A 24,090-nucleotide genomic window follows, 5' to 3' on the forward strand; every position below is an offset into this window, starting at 1 on the left:
GAAGTGTGGGCGGTCCTTGGTGCCACCCCAGCTGGGGTAGGAGGCCCCAGCCGCCTCCGCAGACCGGGACAGGCGTGGGGCTCAGAGACCCGCGTCCTGTTCTCTGACCGTGTTCTTTAGTGACTCGCCAGTTGCTGGTGTGCGGACCAGCGGGCGCCCAGCGGACTCGGCCCAGGCAGTCCTGCTGCCGTCCTAACGCAGTCTGCGGCAGCGCGCGGAGTCGGGAGAGGCCCTGGGGGTTGGGGAGGCGGCCTGAACGCCGGCGAGCGGCAGGCAGGCCCGTCTGCACCGCGGACAGCGCCGGGGGGGTGCGGGGCGCCGGCCGAGCCTCTGGGGCGACTGAGGCTGCCGCTCACCGCGGCACCACGCCGGCCGGCCTTGGCGCTCGCCTTCCTCGCGGTGCGGCTGGCGGTATGCGCTCTGACTCTGAACCTGCTCATCTCTGAGCCTCACCCCGTGGGATGCTTCCTCTCCTCCACGTGACGCCCTGCCCCTGGCGAGGAACGGCGCTTGAGAAGGAATGTGGAGTCGGGGAAGAGGAGACCAGGGTCTGCCTGGCATCCACTGTCCCACGACATGGCTCCCACCCTTGGACGGCGCTGGGATGGTGCTCAGGCCGGGATGGGTCCGCAGGTGCCTGGTGCTACGACTCCCGGGACACCAAGCTGCTTGTAGTCGGTGGCCCTGTTAGCCTCCCGTGTGGCCAGCCCAAGCAGGAGCAGTGGTGGAGGCCCCTGGGGTGGGAGATCCTCCCCGCCCCCTTCCTGGAGAGCAGCTGCCTGAGGGGAGGGGCCGCCCCTGAGACAGTGCTGTATGCGCTCTGGCCAAGCCAGGTTGGCAGGGAGGGCAGTGCTGACCTGTCTGGCGGGGCCTGGGTGTGTGTGGGGTGGCCACTTCCTCTGTGCCCCTGTGTCTCCTGAGCCCCCCTAGAGACCCGAACCTGCTCCTCCAGGCCCCATCCATTGGAAGGAGACGGCCCCAGCCGGTGGGGCCCAGCCCAATCCCCGTCAATATCCACCTTCACCGGGTCCAGTGGGACCCCACTCTCGGGCCCTTCATCTTCCAAGGCTATGACTCTGCACCTCCAGGCCTATGGACCCTGCAGAATGATGGTCATACGGGTCAGCACCCAGGTCAGGATCCCCCCACCGACAGGAACACAATCCCCCGCACAAGGATCCGGACCACCGCACAGGAGACGAGACGCCATCCAGGGACCAAAGACCCCCGACAAGGGTCAGGAAGCCTCCGGAACGGACAAAGACCCTCTACTTTCTAGATGGGATGCCCCCACAGGAACCAAAGTCTCCATAAGCGGCACAGAAACCACACAGTGGTCGAGTCCCCAGCAGAGGTCAGGGACCCTGCCCAGGGTAGCAGTCAGCCATTGGTCCCCCAAGGCGCAGAAGTGAGGCCATATCCAGAGCTCAGCATGCCCGGGGCACCTCGGAGTCACCCCAAGCCGGCAGTCACAGAGCCAAGGTGGGTCAGGACCCAGACTCCTCGCCTCCACGCAGGGAGGGGGCTTCCCCTGCCATCCGTGGAGCGCCACACGGCTGGCCAGCAGGGGCCCTGGACACCTGTGTGTCGTTGTTCCACAGATCCCAGCCAGGGAGCAGGCCGGCCGGGGACCTTGCTCTCACCTCGTGCCCTCGTGGTGAGGGTGCCCCTCCCAGTGGACGCAGACCCACACAGCCCCCTGGAGATGCAGGGCGCTGGGGGCCCCCACCTGCCTACTGCACCCTGCAGCTGGGCTTCCCTGGGGGGCACTGGGCGAGCGGGCTCCAAGCACAGCCTGCACAGACCGCGCTGCCCCATGGAGGTGGGGAGGCAGCCGGAGTGCCCCACGGAGGCCGGGCTGGGGGAGCCGGGTGGGGGCGGCTGGGGACCTCCCAGGGTCTGTCTCCCCAGATGCACGCAGTTCACGTGAACACCCAGGGACACCTGAGGGCCTGGAGGTTGGGGGGCTGGCCATGCTGTTGGCCGTGAGGTGGGCCGGTGTGCCTCCTGGCGGGGAGGGAGTGCTGGGCCGGCTGTGTGATGGCCTGCTTCCAAGCAAGGGGTCTTGGCTGGGCCATCAGGGCCTGTGGGATGAACGGGGTCTGGGGGCAGGTGGCCCGTGAGAAGCTGTGGACCTGCAGGGTCAGCGGGAGTGGCTCTGCCCTCAGCAAGGCCCCGTTCTCCTCTCTTCCCACTTGGTCTCCCCTACACCTCTCTGAGTGTCCCCGTGTTGAGAGCCACCCCCCCAGGAGCAGGACTCTGACAAGGCCAACTTCTGGGCGGTCTGGGTCCTGAAGACAGTGTCTGCAGCAGTGGGGGATGGGGCGGCTGGCTGGGAAAGCCGCCAACTCACCACCACCCCCAACCCGGGGGCCTCCGTGAACCTGGCATCCACCTTCCCGCTGGTCTCGCTGCTACCCAGCGCCTCTGGCCTCTTGCGCTTCTATGGCTAGGGCGGGGTCGCTGACCACAGTGGACTGCGCGCCCATGGTGCGCTGGACAGTCTTCGAGGATGCGGTCCCCCTCCCCCAGCCCTCCCCTGGCCACAGCAGCCTCTTGGCAGAGGCAGGGCCTTCACTTCCCCCAGCGCCTCAGTCTGTGGGGCAGCCCCCACCCCAGTCGGCGGGTGCAGGGCTCTGCTGGGCCTGTGGCTCTGGCAGGGCCCCTGGGATGCAGGCAGGACCCCCTTCCCACGGTATAGGAGGCACACAGTGACCTTGGCCTCCTGTGGCTGGGGGCAGGGATGGCCTGGGTGCACCCCCGATCTCCCCAGCCTCACCCAGAAGCCCAGACTGCCCTAGTCCCTCTGAGGGGGAGAACGCGCCCACCCTGCCATCCTACACTTTATGTCTTGAGTCCCCCGGTGAGATAGGAGAAAGCAAGGCCGCCTGCCAGTCAGTGCCTGCAAGCACATGATTTATTCTACAAAGGAGCGGGCTGCCCAGCCCAGACACCATGTGGCTTGGTGATGCCTCTGGCTACCACTTCGCTGAGGCCGGGAGATGAGACGCTGCCGGTTCCTGGCTCTGTGCCGGAGGCCTCGCTGGGCAGGCGGCCCCTGGGGACACAGACAGTGAGTGACGGGCCTTCTGTACCAAGTGAGACCCAACCCAGGCAGCACCTGGGTAAACCGTGCCATGGAGTCTGCTGTGGGTGGACACTGCCGTCACGTGACGGCCCGCGGTGAGGGTCCGTGAGCGACCTTGCTGTCAAAGCGAAGCTGGCGGTCCTGGAGGCGCTGACCAGATGCACCGCGTCCAGGAGCAGGTGGGGCTGGTCGGGGGAGTGAAGCTGGCTAGGGTCAGGCTGCGGTCCAGGGCCGGCAGTAGAATGTGCTGTGCGTCGGAGCGACACTGTCCTGGGTGAGCCGGTGTCCGGTGACTGTCCCTGCAGCCCACGTGTCCCTGGTGCCTGTTGGACTCCGTGTGTGGGTCAGGCTCGCCACCCCAGCACCTGACAGCCAGTCTCCTCCCTGAGACCCTTCAAGGAAACACACGTACAACCCCTCCCCCAGGCGGGAGGGCGGGCTCTTGTTCCGCGAGGTCTGCGGAGGCAGACAGACCTCCGACCCGGCCCCTCCCCAGCGCTGCCCGGATCAGCCGCGCTCCCCACCCGCTTTCGGTGCCCGAGCGCTAGCGAGCAGCGTCGGAGGACCCTTCTCGCTCCGAGCCACGCCTCACGAGCCCCAGTCCATTTCGGAGTAGCAAAGCCGGGTGACCAGCGGCGCCGCCCCCGGCCCTCGCCCCAGGCTTAATCCCCGCCGCCCTGCGGGGCCCCGGGCGGTACCGGGGTCTTCTTGAGGTTCTTCCTGGCCGGGGCCCTGTTCGCGCCGCCGTTGGCCGGGCCGTCTGAGGCGTCGTCGGTGGGCCTGGCGCCCGCGGCCAGGGCGTTCACAGTGCCCAGTGCCCGCAGCAGGGCCGGGCCTCGGGGAACGCGGGGCTCACGGCGGGCGGCCGGTGGAGGCGGCAGCAGCGCGCGCAGGGCGTCCAGCTCGGCCCGGAGCTCCGCGCGCAGCGCCTCCAGCCCCGCGCCCAGCTCCGCGCGCACGGCCGCCAGGCCCTCCTGCAGCCGCCGCTCGCTCACCTCCAGGACGCCCGCCGGGTAGGTGGCCCCGCCGCGAGGCTCGCCGCACACGGAGCACACGGAGCGGCGGCTGCGCTCCTCCGCCTGCTCCCCGGTCTCCGCCTCCCCCGCCGCGGCCCCCGCGCGCTCCACCAGCCGTAGCAGTCGGGGCGCGTCGGCTCGCGCCGCCGCCTCAACCCGGAGCTGGCCCCGCAAGCGAGCCAGGCGGCCCGGGCCGCGGGCTTCGTCGGGGATCGGCCCATTGGGCTGCGGCCCGGGGTCCCGCCGGCGGCCCACCGCGCGCCGCAGCGCCTCGCTGGCGCCGTAAGCGCTGCGCGCCTGGACCCACGGGCGCCGGGGCTCCGCCGCCATCCGCTTGGCCGCCGCCTCCACCACCGCTTCCAGAGCCCGGCCGGGCCTGAGCCCCAGCCTGCAGCCTAGCGACCAATGGGGCCCGGGCGACGCTCCGTGGAGAGGGCCCCGGGGGGACGGCTGTGGGAACAACCGAAGCCTCGCGGGATCCGGCCTGGGGCTCGGGGAACCCCGGCAGGCCTGAGACCCAAGGAGCCAAGGGAACGGCGCCGCGGGTATAAGCGTGCAGGGCTTGCCCGAGAGACCACATTGTCAGTGAGTCCCCACAGGGGGCTTGGACAGGCTTCAAACAGAGGCGATGGGGACGTGGAGACACTCAAACCCAAACGGGGAACTGAGCTCATCCTCTGCTCAAAGCCACTGTCCCGGCCCACTCAGGGCAGGAAAACAAGTGCGGGCCGGGCCCCAGCCCCGCCCACTGGCCGAAGCCCCTCCTCCCACACCAGGTCCAGGCTCTGTCTGGAACCCCCTCACTCCAGTGCACTGCCGCCCCAGCCTTCGAGCTCCGCAGGGTCCCTGGTGCGCTCTTCTGGGCCCCGGCCTCCGGAGGCTGCCAGAGGCCCCGCCATCTCTCCCTGTCTGTGTGCTGGTCCCGTCCTCCTCCTCCCAGCGACCCCTCTCCACCCCCTAGGCCTTTGCATTGCCTGCCTGGGGGGAACCCCTGGGCCCCCTCTCCTGGCTTCCTCCACGCATCCCTTTAGGGCAGAGCAACCTTCCGGGACCAGGGCCCCACACCTGGTAACTCGGGCCCCTCCCCCACAGCACCCTGGCAGCCAGTGAAATGGCTCTGTTCTCTGTCCGCCTACATCCACAGCAGGGTCCCCAGCGAGGCCCCGTGGTGCTGAGCAGGCTGAATGTCGTCGGATGGGGTCCTTGGCTGAATGCATCTAGGGCTGAGGGTCCCAGGTGGGGCTACTCCCGCCAACGGTGCACCTCCCGCTTGGCCTGGTGTTGGAGGCCCTCACGGATCCCTGAGGGCTCGCCCGCCCCTCACCCCCTCACCTCTGCACCCCATTTATTCTCACCCTGCTGCCATGGCACCTGCATTGTTGCCCCTGCCCACCCCAGGGCCACGGACAGGGCGCTGTGGGCCCCTCTGGAGGGCAGGATGCCCCCCCCCCCCACCCAGGGCATGTTGTGCTTACAGCGCCAAGGGACTAGTTAGGGCTGTGGGCGCCCTGGGACCGCCCTGGCAAATTGTGGGCGGGGAGGGCCTGGCGAGGATCCAGGCTGGACTGGGAAGGGAGATGGCAAGACAGCTGATGGGGCCTGTGTCCCCGGGCCGCCCAGGAGACTCTATAGCTCTGTGCACATATGCATGTGATTGGGGGTGCAGTCGACTGTCCGTGGGCAGCCGTGACCCCAGGTCACTGTGAAGGCCCCCTCTCGTTCGCTCATTGACTCATTCAGTCCTTGGAGCCTGTCACCCTGGAAGGCGCAGAGGGAGGGGAGAATCCGGCCTCGGTCAACCCCCCAGCCCCTCACTCCTGCTGAGTCACCCGGCCCCGGGGGACCCCCAGCATCTGGCCCTGCTGTTCCCTGGAGCCTCGTTAACCATACCCCCCCACCCTCCCCTCTGTAATTAAAATATGGCTCACACAGGAGCCCTGGATTGCGTCCCCAGGCCCGCCGAGCCCGGCTGTGTGACCCAGGCCTCTGCCCTCTCTGAGTCTCGCCCGTGGCACCCAAGAGGCCCTCAGATCCCCAGGAGGGGGCTGCAGGGAGGCCCTGAGGGTGGGAGCAGACGTGGGGGAGACTCCAGGATTGCTGACCGACAGGAGGGAGTGTGAGAGCTGCGAGGGGCGAGGGTGGGTGGCCTGGGCCCCGGGCAGAGGCCAACAGATCGGGTGTGACCGGGGCAAAGACAGGAGGAGAGACCCTGAGGGCCCTGTGGGTCCTGGTGGGGCGCAGAGGTGTCGACCAGGGTGAGCAGGCCGGGCCGTCAGCACAGCTCTGATCCCCACCGTCTGTCCCCGTGTTCAGAGTCAGGAAGCCGGTTGTGGAGACCCCGGCCCGGGCTTCATCGGTGCAGGGCCAGGGCGAACGCGAGGCCTGGGGTGAGGGGCGGGCCGGGGCGCCCAGCTGAGGCTGTGACCACAGCTGTCGTCCGGGCGGTGGAGGGACCTCTGGGTGGGGGGGAGTGCGACACCCAGGCTTGCTCTCCCGTTCTTCCCAGGAGCTCCTGGCAGGGGTCCTGCCGGGGAGGGAGGGCTCCCTGCACAGAGGTGCTGACAGGCCCAGCTTGTGCCCCACTGCACCCCCAGCTGAGTGCCAGGGCCAGGCCAGCCATGTCCGTGGGCAGCCACCAGCTCGGGCGTCCCCAGCCCGGCTCCGCACCCTTACACTGGCCCTCCCACTGGGCCCGGCGGGCGAGTAGCTGCCCATTAGCTTGGGTAGGAGAGAGGGCCCTGGGCTTCTCCATGCAGAGAAGGGGGGCCATCACGCTGTGGGGCTTCCCTGTGGTCACCCCTGAGTTGTTTTCAGAGCGGCCACCCAGCCTGGAGGTTTTCTTTCCTGGGGTCTGAGGGCGGTGAGGAGCCAGGGGGTATCGCCTGCTGATGGGGTTCTGGTGGCCGGGGGGCGGGGGGGAACCTCGGGGCTGTCACCTCAAGGTCCTCAGGGCAGTATCTGAAGTGCAGGTGCCCAGGTTCCACCTCTAGGAGGCAGAGCGGGGGTGGCTGAACGCCCACCAGGCTTCTCAGCAGAGCGGTGTAGGCGGTGAGGCAGGCGGTCCTAAAGCTGGCGGGGACCCGGCACAGGGGCCTGAGGGGGACAGGACCTCTGAGCAGGGCACCCACGGGCGGGGGGTGGTCTCGGAGCTGCTCTTGGAGGGCGCGGTGTGGGCCAGGCTCTAGGCGGGGGTGGCAATCTCGGTCTGAGTCTCTGGAGGGTGAGCAAGGGAGGCCGGCTGGGCAGGGTCTGGACCGTGGGCCCTCGGGGAGAGAAGGCGAGGCTGTGGTGCCCCGTAGTGCCCAGCGTGCAGGTTGCATGGCTGGGCCTTGGTGGGCTCAGCTGCAGGTCTGGCTCGACCCACCGCACACAGTAGGCCGCTTCGTCCTGCCTCACAGGCCACGGGTGGTCCCTGGGGCCGGGCCTGTCTTTCCCACCCCCCACCCACGTCGGAGCCCAGGACGCCTGAGGCCCGAGGGGCACTCCCTCCGAGACCAGCGCCTCCTTGAAAGACAGGGTCAGAGGGGGAGTGACTCGCCCAGGGTCCCAGGGCAGGAACGGGGCTTTCTGTGGGGGCTGGACCCGGGCGCACCGTGCCTCGGAACGCCCCCTGCCCACCAGGCCCTGGGACTGGGCCCTGGCCTCCTGGAGGCCCTGGCCGCCCCCGCGTTCCCTGGGAGCCGCCCCGGGTCAGGTGGCTCTGCAGGGAGCAACTCCCCACCCAGAGTTGACCTTGGCTGGCCTCAGTACCTGACGATGGCCTTGCTGCCTGGCCCTGGCGTCCGCGGCCTTCACTGTCTGGCCTGGCGTGGCTCTGACCTCGCCCTGTGGCCAGGGGTCACCGTCTGTCCCCGTCGGATCTCTCCGCACTGACAGGCAGCCGTGCCCTTCCACTCACGCCCTGTGGGCCGCCCCAGACCCCGGCGCCTCGGTGCCGCAAGGGCGCCCTTCTCCAGGCCTCGGCTTCGGCCCCGACCCCTCGGGTGGGACTGTCACAGCGCCCCGCTGCCCACACCCTCCAACCCAGGGGCCCCCTGCCCCCCGCACAAAGCCCAGGCTCCGGCTGGTCCGCCCCGGGCGGGTGTGTGTGCGGCTCTGAGCCTCAAGCCACGGCTGCCCCCCAGGAAGCTGTGCAGAGCGGCCTCCGCCTGTTCGTGTGTGAGGAGCAACGCCTGCTCGCGGAGGCGGGTCTTCGCTCCTGTTTGCCTTTCCTTTCACAGACAGCGCCTCTCCTGCAGCTTCTGGTCACCACCCGCGCCGAGCCTCCTCCCGGGGAGCCCATTCCAGCCCGGGCGCGGCGTCCGAGGACTCGACCAACGCCGGCACTGTCCGCCCCGAGGTGGCGTCACACCCCACAGGGTGAGGGCTCAGACCCACACGACCACCCCGACCCTCTTCAGACGCCCTCAGGCTCTTCCATCCCGCAGTTGAAGAGCGCGGGCTGAGCGTGCGGTCCTGGAGGCGCCGGCCCTCCGCCCAGGCTGGCCCAGGGCGCTGGCGCCCTCCTGGGGCGGACCCGCGCCCACAGTACCCAGCCCTCACGGGGAGGCTCCCAGCCAGAGCCCGGCCATGTCTGAGCCCCGGAACTCCCGGCCCCTCAGCGCGCGGGGTCTCTACGCGGATGGAGACGCGGCCGTCTGCAGACCCCTGCCCACCCCACCGTCAGAAGCATGGCCGGCCCGCCCTCCAGTTCCCGGGAGTCCCGGGAAAGGTGCCCGGGAGCCTTGTCCACCCTACTCAGAGGTCGTCCAGCCTGAACTCTCCATCACCCACCAGGTGCGCACACAGACACACACCACACGTGTACCACACACACACACACACACCATACAGACACCACACACCACACACATACACACCATACATGCATACACACCATATACCACACACACACACCATATACCACACACACACACACCATACACCCCACACACCCCACACACATACACACCATACACACCACACACATACACACCATACGCCCCACACACACCACACATGCACCACACACACACACAGACACCATACACACATACACACCATACAGACACCACACACCACACACATACACACCATACACCCCACACACACCACACACATACACACCATACACCCCACACACACCACACACATACACACCATACACCCCACACACACCACACACATACACACCATACACCCCACACACATCACACACACCACACACACACACACCATACACACACACACCATACAGACACCACACACCACACACATACATACCATACACCCCACACACACCACACACATACACACCATACATCCCCCACACACCACACATGCACCACACACACACACAGACACCATACACACATACACACCATACAGACACCACACACCACACACATACACACCATACACCCCACACACACCACACACATACACACCATACACCCCACACACACCACACACATACACACCATACACCCCACACACACCACACACATACACACCATACACCCCACACACACCACACACATACACACCATACACCCCACACACATCACACACACCACACACACACACACCATACACACACACACACCATACAGACACCACACACCACACACATACATACCATACACCCCACACACACCACACACATACACACCATACATCCCCCACACACCACACATGCACCACACACACACACAGACACCATACACACATACACACCATACAGACACCACACACCACACACATACACACCATACACCCCACACACACCACACACATACACACCATACACCCCACACACACCACACACATACACACCATACACCCCACACACACCACACACATACACACCATACACCCCACACACATCACACACACCACACACACACACACCATACACACACACACCATACAGACACCACACACCACACACATACATACCATACACCCCACACACACCACACACATACACACCATACATCCCCCACACACCACACATGCACCACACACACACACACCATACATACATACACACCACATACCACACACATACACATCATACACCCCACACACATACACACCATACACACATACACACCATACACCCCACACACACCACACACACACACATACACACATCACACAGACACCACAGATACCACAGACACATACCATATACACACACACACCATACAGACACCACACACATACACACCATACACCACACACGCACCACACATGCACCACACACACACACACACCATACACACATACACACCATACACACACACACACCATACAGACACCACACACCACACACATACACACCATACACCCCCCACACACATACACACCATACACCCCACACACACCACACATGCACCGCACACACACACACACACCATACACGCATACACACCATACACCCCACACACACCATACACATACACACACACACACACATACACACATCACACAGACACCACAGATACCACAGACACATACCATATACACACACACACCATACAGACACCACACACATACACACCATACACCACACACGCACCACACACACACCATATACCACACACATACACACCATACACCCCACACAAACCACACATGCACCACACACACACACACCATACATGCATACACACCATACACACACACACCCCACACACATACACACATCACACAGATACCACAGACACACACCATATACACACACACACACACACACACACCATACACGCATACACACCATATACCACACACATACACACCATATACCCCACACCCATACACACATACACACCACACACATACACACACACCACACACACATACACACACCACACATACAAACTGGGCATGCCATACATACAACACACATACACCACACACACACCCCCTCTACATACACACCACACAAACACCACACAGACATCACAGACACACCACACATATATACCACACATAGACATATCACACAAACATCATACATACACCACACACAAACCATACACACTACACACCATCCACACACCACACACAAACCACACACATCACACATATCACAAACACCACACCACTCATATACACCACACACAACACACATACATACCACACACAAACCACACACACCACACAGACAATACACACACACACTACATACACACATCACACATATCACACATACACATGCCACACACACCCAGATGCAAGTGATTTCCGCAGCCTCGAGGGGCAGGGGCGGGGGCGGGGGCGGGGCGGGAGAGGGGCGGGGCCAGAGCGCAGGGGTTCTGGACCCATATGACTACACTTCCCAGAAGACTGTGCTACACGCACGTCAGAGCGGCTCCGGCCCTGACGCCCCTGCGCGGCGCAAAGGCTCCTGGGAGTTGTGCGCTTCCGTTCCGCGCATGCGCCCGTCCCGCGGCGCCCCACAGACGCTCCTTTGTGGCAGCAGCGGTCTTCCCGTGGGAGGCGGGTCGGCTCGGCAGCGCGAGCTCCTGGCCCTTCCTCGGTCCGCCGGTCCGCCCCTCACCTTTGTGCCGCCCTCGCGACCCTCAGCTCGGGGCGGCTAAGCCCGAGGCCTGGTCGGCCCGCCCGGACCCGGGAGGCGTGACTGACAGTCTGGCGGGGCGCGCCATGGGGCGGGAGCGCAGCCTGACGCGCCCGGCGCCTGCGGAGCCCGCCTGACCCCGACCAGGGGCGCGGAGCCGCCCCTGCGGGGCTGCGCGAGCGTCCCCAGCCCCGGGAGCCCGGTCCGCCCCGCCCCCAGTCGGGGCGGCCGTCGAAGGAGGGCGCCATGGACGCCCCGGAGACGCGGGTGACAGGTACAGTTGGCTTGTCGGCCGCGGGCCTGGGTTTGCACGGGGAGGGCAGGCGGGGTCCCTGGAAGCGCCCCAGAGTCAGGCGGCCGCCGCCTCCTCCCGGTGGGCACGGGGACGGGAACGGCGCCCAGTTTCCTCTGTAAGTGGCGTGTCTGAGACGCCGAGTAGCAGAATTAGCCCCAGGTTCTCTGGTTGTGCCGAAGCTGGGGCTCGCCTCCGACTCCCCTTGATTCTCCCTGGGCCGGGGGTGCCTGGTGGCTGTGGACAGAACATTTGTCTTTTACAGATCCTGCTCCTCTCCTCAAAGAGATTCCAGAAGACGCATTGCCTCAGGGTCTCCCGGAAGCCAGGTCGGAGGTGAGTGACTGTCCTTTTTTTTGAACGTCTCTTTCTTTATGAGGAGGGTTGGCTTCATCCTTCCATCACCCAGGCCATACAGTCATCCAGGGACCCCCGATCTGGGTGCCTGTGCTGCGGTCCTCAGGAAGCTCTGGGTATGCGTGGTTGGGGGTCAGGTCCGGTGACGCTCGGGTGCGCCCTCCAGGTGAGTGTGGCTTCCAGCCTGGTACAGCCCAGCCGTCGGCCGTCGCTCAGGACTGCTGTGTGCCCAGCACTGTGCCGGGAGCTCTCGGTGGTGGTTTAGTGCCACCCACACCTAGTAGGTGACGGCTCCCATGAGATCACTTGGCTCCTCTGCACACGCAGGCCCACGGGATGTTTGCTGTGGTTGATCCTTGTTCGGGGGCGTTTTCTGGGAGTAAGTTTGGTAAGAGGGCGTGGAACAGCTGATGGGAGGGCTGGGTTGCAGCGCTCGGGGGTCACAGTGACAGTAGATCAAGCGTCCAGATATGCTTTTTCTCTGTACCCGGTTCCTGACACAAGGCCTTCGTGGAAAATCGTGGAATTACGGAGGCTTTCGGGGCTCTGAAGGGAGTTGGCCTTGGGGCCGCTTCTGCAGCTGAGTGAAGCACAAATCACTCCTTTTACAGACTTTCGGGTTTTGCTCATCATTTTGCTCCACCACCTACCCCTGTCTATCCTTCCCAGTGTTCAGAAAGGTGCAATTGACAGAGACAGTATGGGTGAAAGGCTTGGAGAGTTGAGAGTCCTTTGTCATTTTTAGCATTTGGTAATTCTGTTAACCTGTCACTTGAAAGGTAGAAATGACTGTAAAACGTGTATGGTGAGATGGGCCCAGATTCTGTAATGTTAGAATGTTCTGTAAAACACTCAGGAGACATGATGAGCACATGTGATAGATACATGGTCCTTGGTGGGTCATAGATCCAAAATTCTGTCAAAGGCATTTGGAAATGTATTTCATATAGCTTTGTATCAGTATTTAACTTCATGGGTTTGATGATGGCACTGTGGTTGTGTAGAGAACATCTATGGGAAGTACAGGCTGAAGAATGTAGGCTGAGATGTTCTGATGTCTGCAGCTGACCTTGAAATGGAGGAAAAAGCGGGGTGTGTGTTGACAGTGCCACCTCGGAGGCACTCCCCTTCTTGTGCACAGACGTTAATCCTGAAGCACCAGCTTCCCAGGGCTTTGGATAGCTGGTCCTCTGTGTGAAGTGCTCTCCTTCCGCAACAGTCTCGTACTGTGGCCCGGGTACTTCCCGGCCTGGACATCCCCATGGTCTGTTCTGACTCCTTTGCAAGTTGCATTACCAAGTCTGCCTTTGATTCCACACCCTTTTGCTCCCTGCCCTGCAAAATGAAGACACACCGGATGTGGGCTTCTCCCGGTAGGTTGGGAGTGCCCCTAGAAAGTCCTCAATGTGGCTCAGATGCTGCTCTTGCCTGTTGACACCCCCACACTGAAGCCATGTAGCCGCTGAGAGCTCTGTTACCAGCATCACGTTCTGAGATCTCGTTTCTGCCCCTTCCCACCTTCTCTCTGCTTTCACCATCTTGCTTCATCCCTGAGCGCCTCAGCTGTGGACAGTCTCAGCGTGTCCTCATTCCCACCTTCTTGTCTCCCTGAAGTCCAGTGGGGTTTTTGTATTAGGCTTGCTGTTGCTGTTCAGTCGCTAAGACGTATCCAACTCTGCAACCCCATGGACTGCAGCATGCCAGCCTCTCCTGTACCTCACTATCTCCTGGAGTTTGCTTAGATTTATGTCCATTCAGTCGGTGATGCCATCCAACCATCTCATCTCCTGTCGTCCCCTTCTCCTCCTGCCCTCAATCTTTCCCAGCCTCAGGGTCTTTTCCAGTGAGTCAGTTCTTTGCATCAGGTGGCCAAAGTAGTGGAGCTTCAGCTTTAGCATCAGTCCTTCCAACGAATATTCAGGGTTGATTTCCTTTAGGAGTGACTGGTTTGATCTTCTTTCTCTCCAAGGGACTCTCAAGAGTCTTCTCCAACACCACAGTTTAAAAGCATCAGTTCTTCTGTGCTCAGCCTTCTTAATGTTCAGTTCTCACATGCATACACGACTACTGGAAAAACCATGATTTTGACTATGTGGACCTTTGTCAGTAATGTCTCTGCTTTTTAATACACTGTCTGGGTTGGTTATAGCTTTTCTTCCAAGGAGCAACTGTCTTTTAATTTCATGGCTTCAGTCACTGTCTGAAGTGATTTTGGAACCCAGGAAAATAAGAATGTGTCACTGTTTCCATTTTTTCCCCATCTATTTGCCATGAAGTGACGGGGCTGGATGCCGTGATCTTAGTTTTCTGAATGTTGAGTTTTAAACCAGCTTTTTCACTCTCCTCTTTCAACTTCATCAAGAGGCTCTTTAATTCCTCTTTGTTTTCTGCCAATAGAGTGTTATCATCTGCGTATCTGAGATTGTTGATATTTCTCCCGGCAATCTGGATACCAGTTTGAGATTCATCTAGCCCAGCATTTTTGCACAATGTGCTCTGCATGTAAGTTAAATAAGCAGGGTGAAAATATATACCCTTGAGGCTCTCCTTTCCCAATTTTGAACCAGTCCGTTGCTCCATGTAAGGTTCTAACTGTTACTTCTTGACCTGCATACGGGTTTCTCAGGAGACAGGTGAGGTGGTCTGGTATTTTCTTCTGTTCAAGATTTTTTCCATAGTTTGTTGTGATCCACACAGTCAAAGGCGTTAGTGTAGTCAGTGAAGCAGGAGTAGATGTTTTTTGGAATTCTCTTGCTTTTTCTGTGATCCAGTGAAGCTGGCAATTTGATCTCTGATTCCTCTGACTTTTTTTTTTTTTCCTTTGCTTTTTCTAAACTCAGCTTGTACATCTGGAGGTTCTCGGTTCACATACTGTTGAAGCCTAGCTAAAGGATTTTGAGCATTACCTTGCTAGCTTGTGAAATGAGTGCAATTGTGTGGTAGTGTGAACATTCTTGGACATTGCCCTTCTTTAGGATTAGAATGAAAACTGACCTTTTCCAGTCCTGTGGCCACTGCTGAGTTTTCCAAATTTGCTGGCATATTGAGTGCAGCGCTTCAGCAGCAGCATCTTTTAGGATCTGAAATAGCTCAGCTGGAATTCCACCACCTCCTCCAGTTTGTTTGTAGTGATGCTTCCTAAGGCTCACTTGACTTCACACTCCAGGATGTCTGGCTCTAGGTGAGTGATCACACCACATGTGGATAACCGGGTCATTAAGAGCTTTTTTGTACAGTTCTGTGCATTATTGCCACCTTTTCTTAATCTCTTTTGCTTCTGTTACATCCTTACTGTTTCTGTCCTTTATTGCGCCTGTTTTTTTATGAAATCAGTTCAGTTCGTGTCTAACTCTTTGCGACCCCATGGACTGCAGCATGCCCGGCCTCCCTGTCCATCACCAATTCCCGGAGTTTACTCAAACTCTGTTGAGTCGGTGATGCCATCCAGCCATCTTATCCTCTGTTGTCCCTTTCTCCTCCCATCTTAAATCTTTCCCAGCATCAGGGTCTTTTACAAGGAGTCAGTTCTTCGCATCAGGTGGCCAAAGTATTGGAGTTCCAGCTTCAGCATCAGTCCTTCCAATGAATATTCAGGACTGATTTCCTTTAGGATGGACTGGTTGGAACATTGCATGAAATGTTCCCTTGGTATCTCTAATATTCTTGAAGAGATCTCTAGTCTTTCCGAAGTATTGGAGTTTCAGTATCAGTCCTTGCAATGAATATTCAGGGTTGATTTCCTTTAGGAGTGACTGTGGATCTCCTTGCAGTCCACGGAACTCTCGAGTCTTCTCCAACACCACAGTCAAAAGCACTGATTCTTTGCTGCTCATCCTTCTTTATGGTCAGACTTACTGAGTTATGATTATACACAGGAAGAGTTCTCCAGTTTTATACATGTAGGATTTGGTGAGTTTTGGCACATGCATATAGTTGTGTAAGCACCACAGTCAGGACAGAACTTTTCCATCACCCAGAAAGTCCCTTCATGCCCCTTTATAGTCCATCTTCTCCACCTGTCCCCTTGGCAACCAAAATAATTTTGCCTTTTGGAGAATTTCACATGGAATTACATATGTGATTTTGTTTTTGACTTATCTCACTTAGCATGATGCTTTTGCATCCATGTCCTGATTTGAGTCAGCAACTTGTTCCTTTTGATTGCTGAATGAGACTGCACTCCGTTTTAGGTTGCTGGGCTGCCTTAACGAAATGCCACAGATTCGGTGGCTCAGGCAGCAGACGTGTGTTGTCCCCTAGTTCTGGAGGCTCGAAGTCTGAGGTCAGGGTGTTGGTAGGTTTCTTCTGAGCAGCTCTCCTTGGTTTATAGAGGGCGCTTCTCTATGTCCTCACATGTCCTTCCCTCTGTACGTATCTGTGTCCAAGTTTCATTTTCTTATCAGGACAGTAGTCTTATGTCAGGGCCCATTCTAATGACCTCGTTTACCTTAATTATCCCTTTAAAGACCCCATCTTCAAGTCAAGTCACATTCTAACATATTGGAACTTAGGGCTTCAACAAACTAATGTGGAGGGGACATGGTTCCCCACATTAAACCATTGTATATGTACCCCACTATTTGTTTATCTGCTCACCAGCTGATGAACGTTTAGGGGTTGATTACAGGTTTAGGCTATTACAAATAAGCCTACTATAAATATTGGCATACGCGTTACAGGTGTGTTTCTTCTCTTGCATAAATACTCAAGAGTGGGATGGCTGAGTCATATAGTAAATATATGTTTAATTATTCATCTTTGCAAAGAACCTTCTTTTGGTTTCATTGATTTTTCTCTGTCGCTTTTCTTTTCTCTTTTCACTGGTTTCTGATTCTTGTTTCTTTCTTTCACTTTGGTTTCTTCAAGTTGAAACTTAAGTATTGATTTGATACCTGTTCTCACGTAGCATTCACTGCTATAAAGTTCATTCTAAGTTCTCTTTAGGTATATGCTGAAAATTTTGGTATGTTTTATTTTCCTTTTTCAGTTCAAAGAAGTTTCTACAATTTTTTGGTGATTTCTCCTTCAGCTTTGTATTATTTAGGAGTCTGTTAATTCTAAATAGGTGGAGGATTTTCCAGGTGTCTGCTATTGTTTCTAATTATGCTATAATCAGAGAAGGAACTGTGTATGATTTGAAATCTTTCAAATTTACTGAGACTTACTTTATTACCCAGCATGTGGTTTATCTTGGTAAATGTTCTGTGTGCACTTGAAAAGAATGTGTATCCTGCTTTTGTGGGCTAGAGTGTTTTGTAAATACCAAGTCAACATTGAATCGTGATGTTATTCAGGTGTTCCGTGTTCTGACGTTTTCTGCTTGTGTGTCGCGTCAGTTACGGGGAGAGACTGTCGTCAGGATCATCTAGTGTAACTGGGTTTTCATTTCATTCTTTAAACTACTTTTGGGTGCTGGGTGCTGTTGCTGCATGGGCTTGTCTCTGGCTGTGAAGGGCGAGGGTTACTCTTGAGTTGTGCTGCGTGGGCTTTGTGTTGTGGAGTACGGGCCCTAGTGGAGAAGGCAGTGGCAACCCACTCCAGTGTCCTTGCCTGGAGAATCCCAGGGACGGGGGAGCCTGGCGGGCTGCCGCCTGTGGGGTCGCACGGAGTCGGACACGACTGAGGTGGCTTAGCAGCAGCAGCAGAGCCCTCGGTGCGCGGGCTTTCGTGGCTGTGGCCCACAAGCTCAGCTGCTCCACGGCACGTGGGGTCTTCCTGGATCACGGACCGAACCGGTGTCTCCTGCAGCAGAGTCATTAGCACGGAGCCACCAGGCAGCCTGTTTTCAGCCCTGTCAGGTCTTGTTTTGTGCACTTTGAGGCCCTGCTGACAGGTTCATCTTTGTTTGCAGTTCTTGTGAGCTCATCATGAATTGATCCTATAGTAATGATCACTACATAATCATGGAATTATGATTTATCTCTGGTATCCCTGGCTCTGAAATCTTTGTCTGATGTTGATATAGCTACCTCAGTTTTCTTTTGATTCACGTTGGCACAGTGTATCTTTTTCTGTCTTTTTTCACTTTTAATCTGTCTTAGTCTTTGTGTTTAAATTGGATTGTGTAGCTGGCATGTGGTTGGGTTTTGCTGTTTAACTTCATTTTGACAGTCTCCCAGTTTTACTTGGGGTATTTATTCACATTTTATATGATTATTGGTGTGGTTGAATTTGTAGCCGCCCTTGTGCTGTTTCTTTTCTCCATCTTGTATCTTTGATTCTGTTTCGCCCTTAACACCTTTTTTTGAGGTAAACAAATACTGTTTTATGAAACGCTTAAATCTTCTGATTTTATTAGCTTTTCCTTTTAGTTACTTGGTTGGATTCTGGACAGAGTGAATTTTTTAAAGCTTTTATTGCAGTATAGTTACTTTACAAAGTGAATCAGCCTTGTGTATACACGTAGCCTCTCTTTCTTGGATTTCCTTCCCGTTTAGGTCACCTTAGAGCACTGAGTGGAGTTCCTGTGCTGTAGAGCACGCTCTCCTTAGTTAGGTTTTATCCGTAGCCCTGTGTGCATGTCAGCCCCAGTCTCCCACTTTGTCCCTCCCTTTTCCCCTTTGGTGTCCATGTTTGTTCTTGGACAGAGTGAATTTTACTTTCTTGAGTGTTGGGTTTAATTCCTTACATGTTCTGGGATGCGGTGAAATTACTTAGTATGTAGTTGGATCTTTCTGAGGTTTTTAGGTTTCAGTGTGACCCCAGGGAAGCCTTTAATCTCCGGCTAATCTTGCCCAGAACACCGGGGTTCTGGAGCAGAGTCACACGGAGAGTCACTGGGGCTTTCAGGACTCTTGGAGCTGGGGTGACCGAGGAGGGCACCGCAGACCAGGGGCCAGTGTTGGGGGAGGGTGGGAGCAGGTTAAGCCAGGGACGTGGCCCAGGGAGAGCAGGGGGCCTGGCAGGAAGAAGTGGGGGGCAAGCAGGAAGGACACGGAGGGGTCCAGGGTCCACCCTCAGGGCGCAGTGCGGCGCCTGTCCGGGGCTGGAGCCGTTTGTGTCTACAGCACAGCCTTCTGGCCACACTCAGGATGGCTCCCGAGGTCTCCGCTGCTGAGCTCCTCCGTCACCCAGGAGCACAGGTGGACTCCGCCGTCCTGGGTGAGAAAGAGAATGTGTGTGTCCTTCCAGGGGTCCGTGACTTTCAAGGACGTGGCTGTGGACTTTACCCAGGAGGAGTGGGGCCAACTGGACTCCCCCCAGAGGGCCCTGTACCGGGATGTGATGCTGGAAAACTACCAGAACCTTCTTTCCCTGGGTAAGATGGTGCCCAAGGTGAGGAGGCCAGGTCCCGTCTCTCCTAGGGGCTGGACCTGGCAGAACGTGGGCTCCTGTCTCTGCCCTCGGCCCTTGTGGTGCCATTGGCATCTTTGCCTGCAGGTGGGGGCTGGAGGAGAGGGAGGGAGGTGGACAGGCCCTGGGAGCCCAGCCTGCCTCGGAGCGGGCGTCAGTCCCTGTGGGGTCCTCAGACCTACAGGTCAGCGTGGGTTCCCCGTCTGAGCCCCCTTCCTCGGGGCTGGCGCACAGGGCGCCCAGAGCCCCGTCGCTTCCTCCCCATGCAGGGCCTCCGGTCTGCAAGCCAGACGTCATCTCCCACCTGGAGCGAGGCGAGGAGCCATGGCAGGCTGCCAGAGACGGGCCTGCGGGGCCGGGTCCAGGTGAGCGGGGTGTGGAGGCAGAGCCCCTCCCCACTGCCCCTGTGGTCCGCTGCCGGCTCCCTCTGCACCTGCTCGGCCCCTCCTGCCTCCCTTCCCCGAGCACACATTGAGCACCGACTGTGTGCCAGGACCTGCGCTGGGGGCAGTGCACAGAAGGGACACAGCCGGTTGCCTTGAGCTGGAGGGAGACAGGAGCATCCGCACGTGGGATGTTCACACGTGGGGCTGTCAGTGCGGGCTCCTCCACCCGCGCCCTGCTCCTTACAGAGCGGCCTGGCTTTTGCAAGACTCCGGCCTGCCTGCCGTGTCCTCCACCTGGCGCCCTGCCCGTCGCCCGGCCTCCTCACGCCCCACCCACTCCCCGCCGCCCCACCTCCGCGCACCCCGCCTGCCCTGCTGCCCCGCCCCGCCCCGCCCCGCCCCGCCCCTGCACCCGTGCTAACTCGCTCACCTACGCTCTGGGCACTCCCCGCCCTGAGCCCTGGCGCCGCCCCTCCGCCTGCTCTCAGAGGGTGGCCTCTCCCTTCCAGAACCAGGATGGGAACCCCTGCCTGCAGCGGAGGAGACGCTTGTTTACAAGGAAGAGCCGCCCTGGGAGCCGATCGCAGACGGGTTGGCGAGGTCTAATTTGCACAACCCCGGGTTCAGCAATGAGTGTATCTGGGGGTGCCTGGCGACTGCTCTGACCCGAGGCGAAGCCTCCTACGCCGGTGCTGGGTCCGCCGAGGAGCGCCGGCAGGGCCGCTATGAGTCCAAGGAGGCACTTGGCCTGCAGAGCGCCCTGCCGGCCCAGCCCAGCCTTCCCGTGGAAGGAGCCTCTCCAGAAAGCCAGCCTGGGAGGGTGCGGTCCTCCGGCGCCGGGCGCCGGCGCCGGAGCCAGGGTGCGGGGAGCGGCCCGTTCGCGTGCGGCGAGTGCGGCAAGGCCTTCCCGCGGAGCGCGGCGCTGGCGCTGCACCGGCGCTGGCACGCGCGGGAGAAGGCCTACGAGTGCGGCGAGGCCCTCAGCTGGAGCACCGGCCTGCTGGAGCAGCGGCGCGCGCACGCCGGCGAGAAGCCCTTCCTGTGCGGCCAGTGCGGCAAGGCCTTCAGCTGCCACTCGTCCCTCAACGTGCACCGGCGCGCGCACACCGGCGAGCGGCCCTACAAGTGCGGCCACTGCGCCAAGGCCTTCAGCTGCAGCTCGCTGCTGGCCATGCACCTGCGCGTGCACACGGGCGAGCGGCCCTACCGCTGCGGCGAGTGCGGCAAGGCCTTCAACCAGCGGACGCACCTCACGCGCCACCGCCGCGTGCACACGGGCGAGAAGCCCTACCGCTGCGGCGCGTGCGGCCGGGCCTTCGCCTGCCACTCGTCGCTGACAGCGCACGAGAAGCTGCACAGCGGAGACAAGCCGTTCCGCTGCAGCGACTGCCAGAAGGCCTTCAGCAGCCGCTCGCGCCTGACGCTGCACCGGCGCGCGCACACCGGCGAGAAGCCCTTCCGGTGCGGCCAGTGCGCCAAGGCCTTCAGCTGCCACGCGTACCTGGCAGTGCACCAGCGCGTGCACAGCGGCGAGAAGCCCTTCCGCTGCCACGAGTGCGGCAAGGCCTTCAGCTCCCACTCCTACCTGATCGTGCACCAGCGCGTGCACACCGGTGAGAAGCCCTTCGACTGCAGCCGCTGCTGGAAGGCCTTCAGCTGCCACTCGTCGCTCATCGTGCACCAGCGCGTGCACACCGGCGAGAAGCCCTACAAGTGCGGCCAGTGCGGCCGGGCCTTCAGCCAGAACCACTGCCTCGTTAAGCATCAGAAGACCCACTCGGCGGAGAAGCCCTTCAAGTGTCACGAGTGCGGCGAGGTGTTCGGCTGGAGCGGGCCTCTGGCGGAGCACCGCAGGCTCCATGGCGGGGAGAAGCCCTTTGCCGTCCAGTTGGACCAGCGCTTGCTGAGCACCTACTACCTGCCCGGCGGCCTGCTGGGCCCAGGGGCCTCAGGCGGGAGCAACGAGGGCCGGGTCGATGCCCTGGATGTGACCAAGTTCCTGGGTGTGGCCCCACCCTCGGCCAGCAGGAGTTTCCCCCTTGGGAGCAACCCCGGAAATTGACTCCTGTGTGTGTATAACACACCCTCCTGCCACCTGAAACACACCTAGAGGTTGTGGGCTGCTGGAGAGGGAGCCGGTAGGAGAGTGCTAAGGCCGCCTGAGGGTGTCCTGTCCTCTCTGCTGATATTTGGAAGGCGGGGAGGGAGTGCTCTCCTCAGGTGAAGGGGGGGCCCTGTCCTCGCTTCCTTGCTTTCCACCCCGAGTTTCTTCTGTAAACTCTTTGATGTTTAACATGATAATTAAAGGGGAGAGAAAACAGGAGAATCACAAACAGTATTACTTTTTTTTTTTTAACAGTATTACTTCTAAGTGAACTCTGCTCTGGGAGGGGAGAATAGGCTCAGATGGTGGGCATTTGGGAAGAAGCAAATTCCCCGGACTCTCCACACTCACGTGTTAGTGGCCGTGCAGCCCAGCGTCCTGTCTGGCCACCCTGTCCATGGCAGAAGCAGGCTTCATACCCCGGGATGGCAAGGCCACCTGCAGGGCTGCCCCAGACCCCATGGTGCTCAGCCTCCGAGAGGCTATGTGCCTGGTGGTCCCGGAGAAGGATGGCGTCCCTCTGGGGCTTGGTTATGACTCGGTCATCCCCCTCACATTTTAGAGCAGAGATCAGCTGCCTGCTCACATCTGTATGGAGCGCTGGAGTCTATGACACACATTTATTAAAGTATGTTTGGAGGCTGAATAACCACATTTCAGGAAACGGAATTAAGGGAAGAGACACCCACAATTCTTACTAAAACTGCATTTCGCACTTTGGTAACGTCACCTTCTGCTTTCTGATGGTGCGTCTTCACGTTTCTGTAAACACGGGTGCACCGTCTGTCGTTTTGGTCCCCCAGCGTCCTCACCGCATGACCAGCCTTTCTCCAGCAGAGCCCTGCTGTCTTTGGAGCTGAGGTTCTGGGTAGGGCGGGCTGTTCTGTTAGCTGCTTTTCCGTTGGATGCGAAGTTATTTCCAAGCTGTCACTATTATAAACCATCCTTCATACACCATCTTTTTGCATTCTTCTTTAACATTGTCCTGTGGTAGATTACTAGAAGTAATTTTGAGATAAAGGAAATGAACTATGTACTGCATCGTTCCAGTATGGTTTGGGTTGTGTGAGAACACAGTGACACTGTCTCAGTGTGAGGAGAGCCGGCGACAGCGGTCGGGCACCACCCGGCCTGGCTTCTGGGCCCTTGGCGCTGACCCACTGCTCCTCCAGCGTCCCTGGAGCTGGCTGCAAGCCCTTCCCTGCAGGAAACAGGGAAGCTCTGACAACTTCATTGGCAAAAAACAAATAGAATCTAACTTTGATTGTTACCATACTTATTTCTCTTAGTTTAAAAGAAATTTACATACAAATTACCCGTTTCCCCACCCCCCATATACACACACTGCTGCCTGCCGGCGGGGCTGCTAGCACCATCAGCTGACTCAGCACCTTACCACTTCGAGCGACGCGCTTTGATAATGTTCAGTTGCTCAGTGGTGTCTGACTCTGCGACCCCACGGACGGCAGCACGCCAGGCCTCCCTGTCCTTCACCATCTCCCAGAGCTTGCTCAAACTCATGTCCACTGAGTCGGTGATGCCATCCAGCCATCTCATCCTCTGTCATCCCCTTCTCCCACCCTCAGTCTTTGCCATCATCAGGGTCTTTTCCAATGAGTCAGTTCTTTGCATTATGTGGCCAAAGTATTGGAGCTTCAGCATCCGTCCTTCCAATGAATATTCAGTATTGATTTCTTTTGGGATTGATTGGTGGTCTAGCAGTCCAAGGGACTCAAGAGCCTTCTCCAGTGCCACAGTTTGAAAACATCAATTCTTTGGCATTCAGCCTTAAGGTCCAACTCTCACATCCATACATGACTACTGGAAAAACCCATAACTTTGACTATATGGACCTTTGCTGGCAAAGTAACATCTTTGTTTCTTAATATACTGTTGATGTTTGTCAGCTTTTCTTCCAAGAAGCAAGTGTCTTAATTTCATGGCTGCTGTCACCATCTGCAGTGATTTTGGAGCCCAAGAGAATAAAGTC

At 58.9% G+C, this 24,090-nt stretch overlaps 2 protein-coding genes across 2 annotated transcripts; one reads left to right on the top strand and one right to left on the bottom strand.

Annotated features, from left to right (window-relative positions):
- Nucleotides 1-3,750: 3,750 nt before the first annotated feature.
- Nucleotides 3,751-5,003, bottom strand: LOC122440264 (protein FAM246A-like). Its single transcript, XM_043466328.1, has 2 exons — nt 4,909-5,003; nt 3,751-4,588 (listed from the first exon to the last, which is right to left on the bottom strand). Exons 1-2 carry the CDS (start codon nt 5,001-5,003, stop codon nt 3,751-3,753), a joined length of 933 nt encoding a protein of 310 aa, XP_043322263.1.
- A 6,517-nt stretch (nt 5,004-11,520) lies between these two features.
- On the top strand, nt 11,521-22,329 carry ZNF74 (zinc finger protein 74). The gene is made up of 5 exons (XM_043489724.1): nt 11,521-11,942; nt 12,226-12,296; nt 19,449-19,575; nt 19,880-19,975; nt 20,506-22,329. Exons 1-5 carry the CDS (start codon nt 11,915-11,917, stop codon nt 22,056-22,058), a joined length of 1,875 nt encoding a protein of 624 aa, XP_043345659.1. The 5' UTR covers nt 11,521-11,914; the 3' UTR covers nt 22,059-22,329.
- The last annotated feature ends 1,761 nt before the right edge of the window (nt 22,330-24,090 follow it).

This window comes from Cervus canadensis, chromosome 1, assembly GCF_019320065.1.
Source record: "Cervus canadensis isolate Bull #8, Minnesota chromosome 1, ASM1932006v1, whole genome shotgun sequence".
Taxonomy (NCBI): Eukaryota; Metazoa; Chordata; class Mammalia; order Artiodactyla; family Cervidae; genus Cervus; species Cervus canadensis.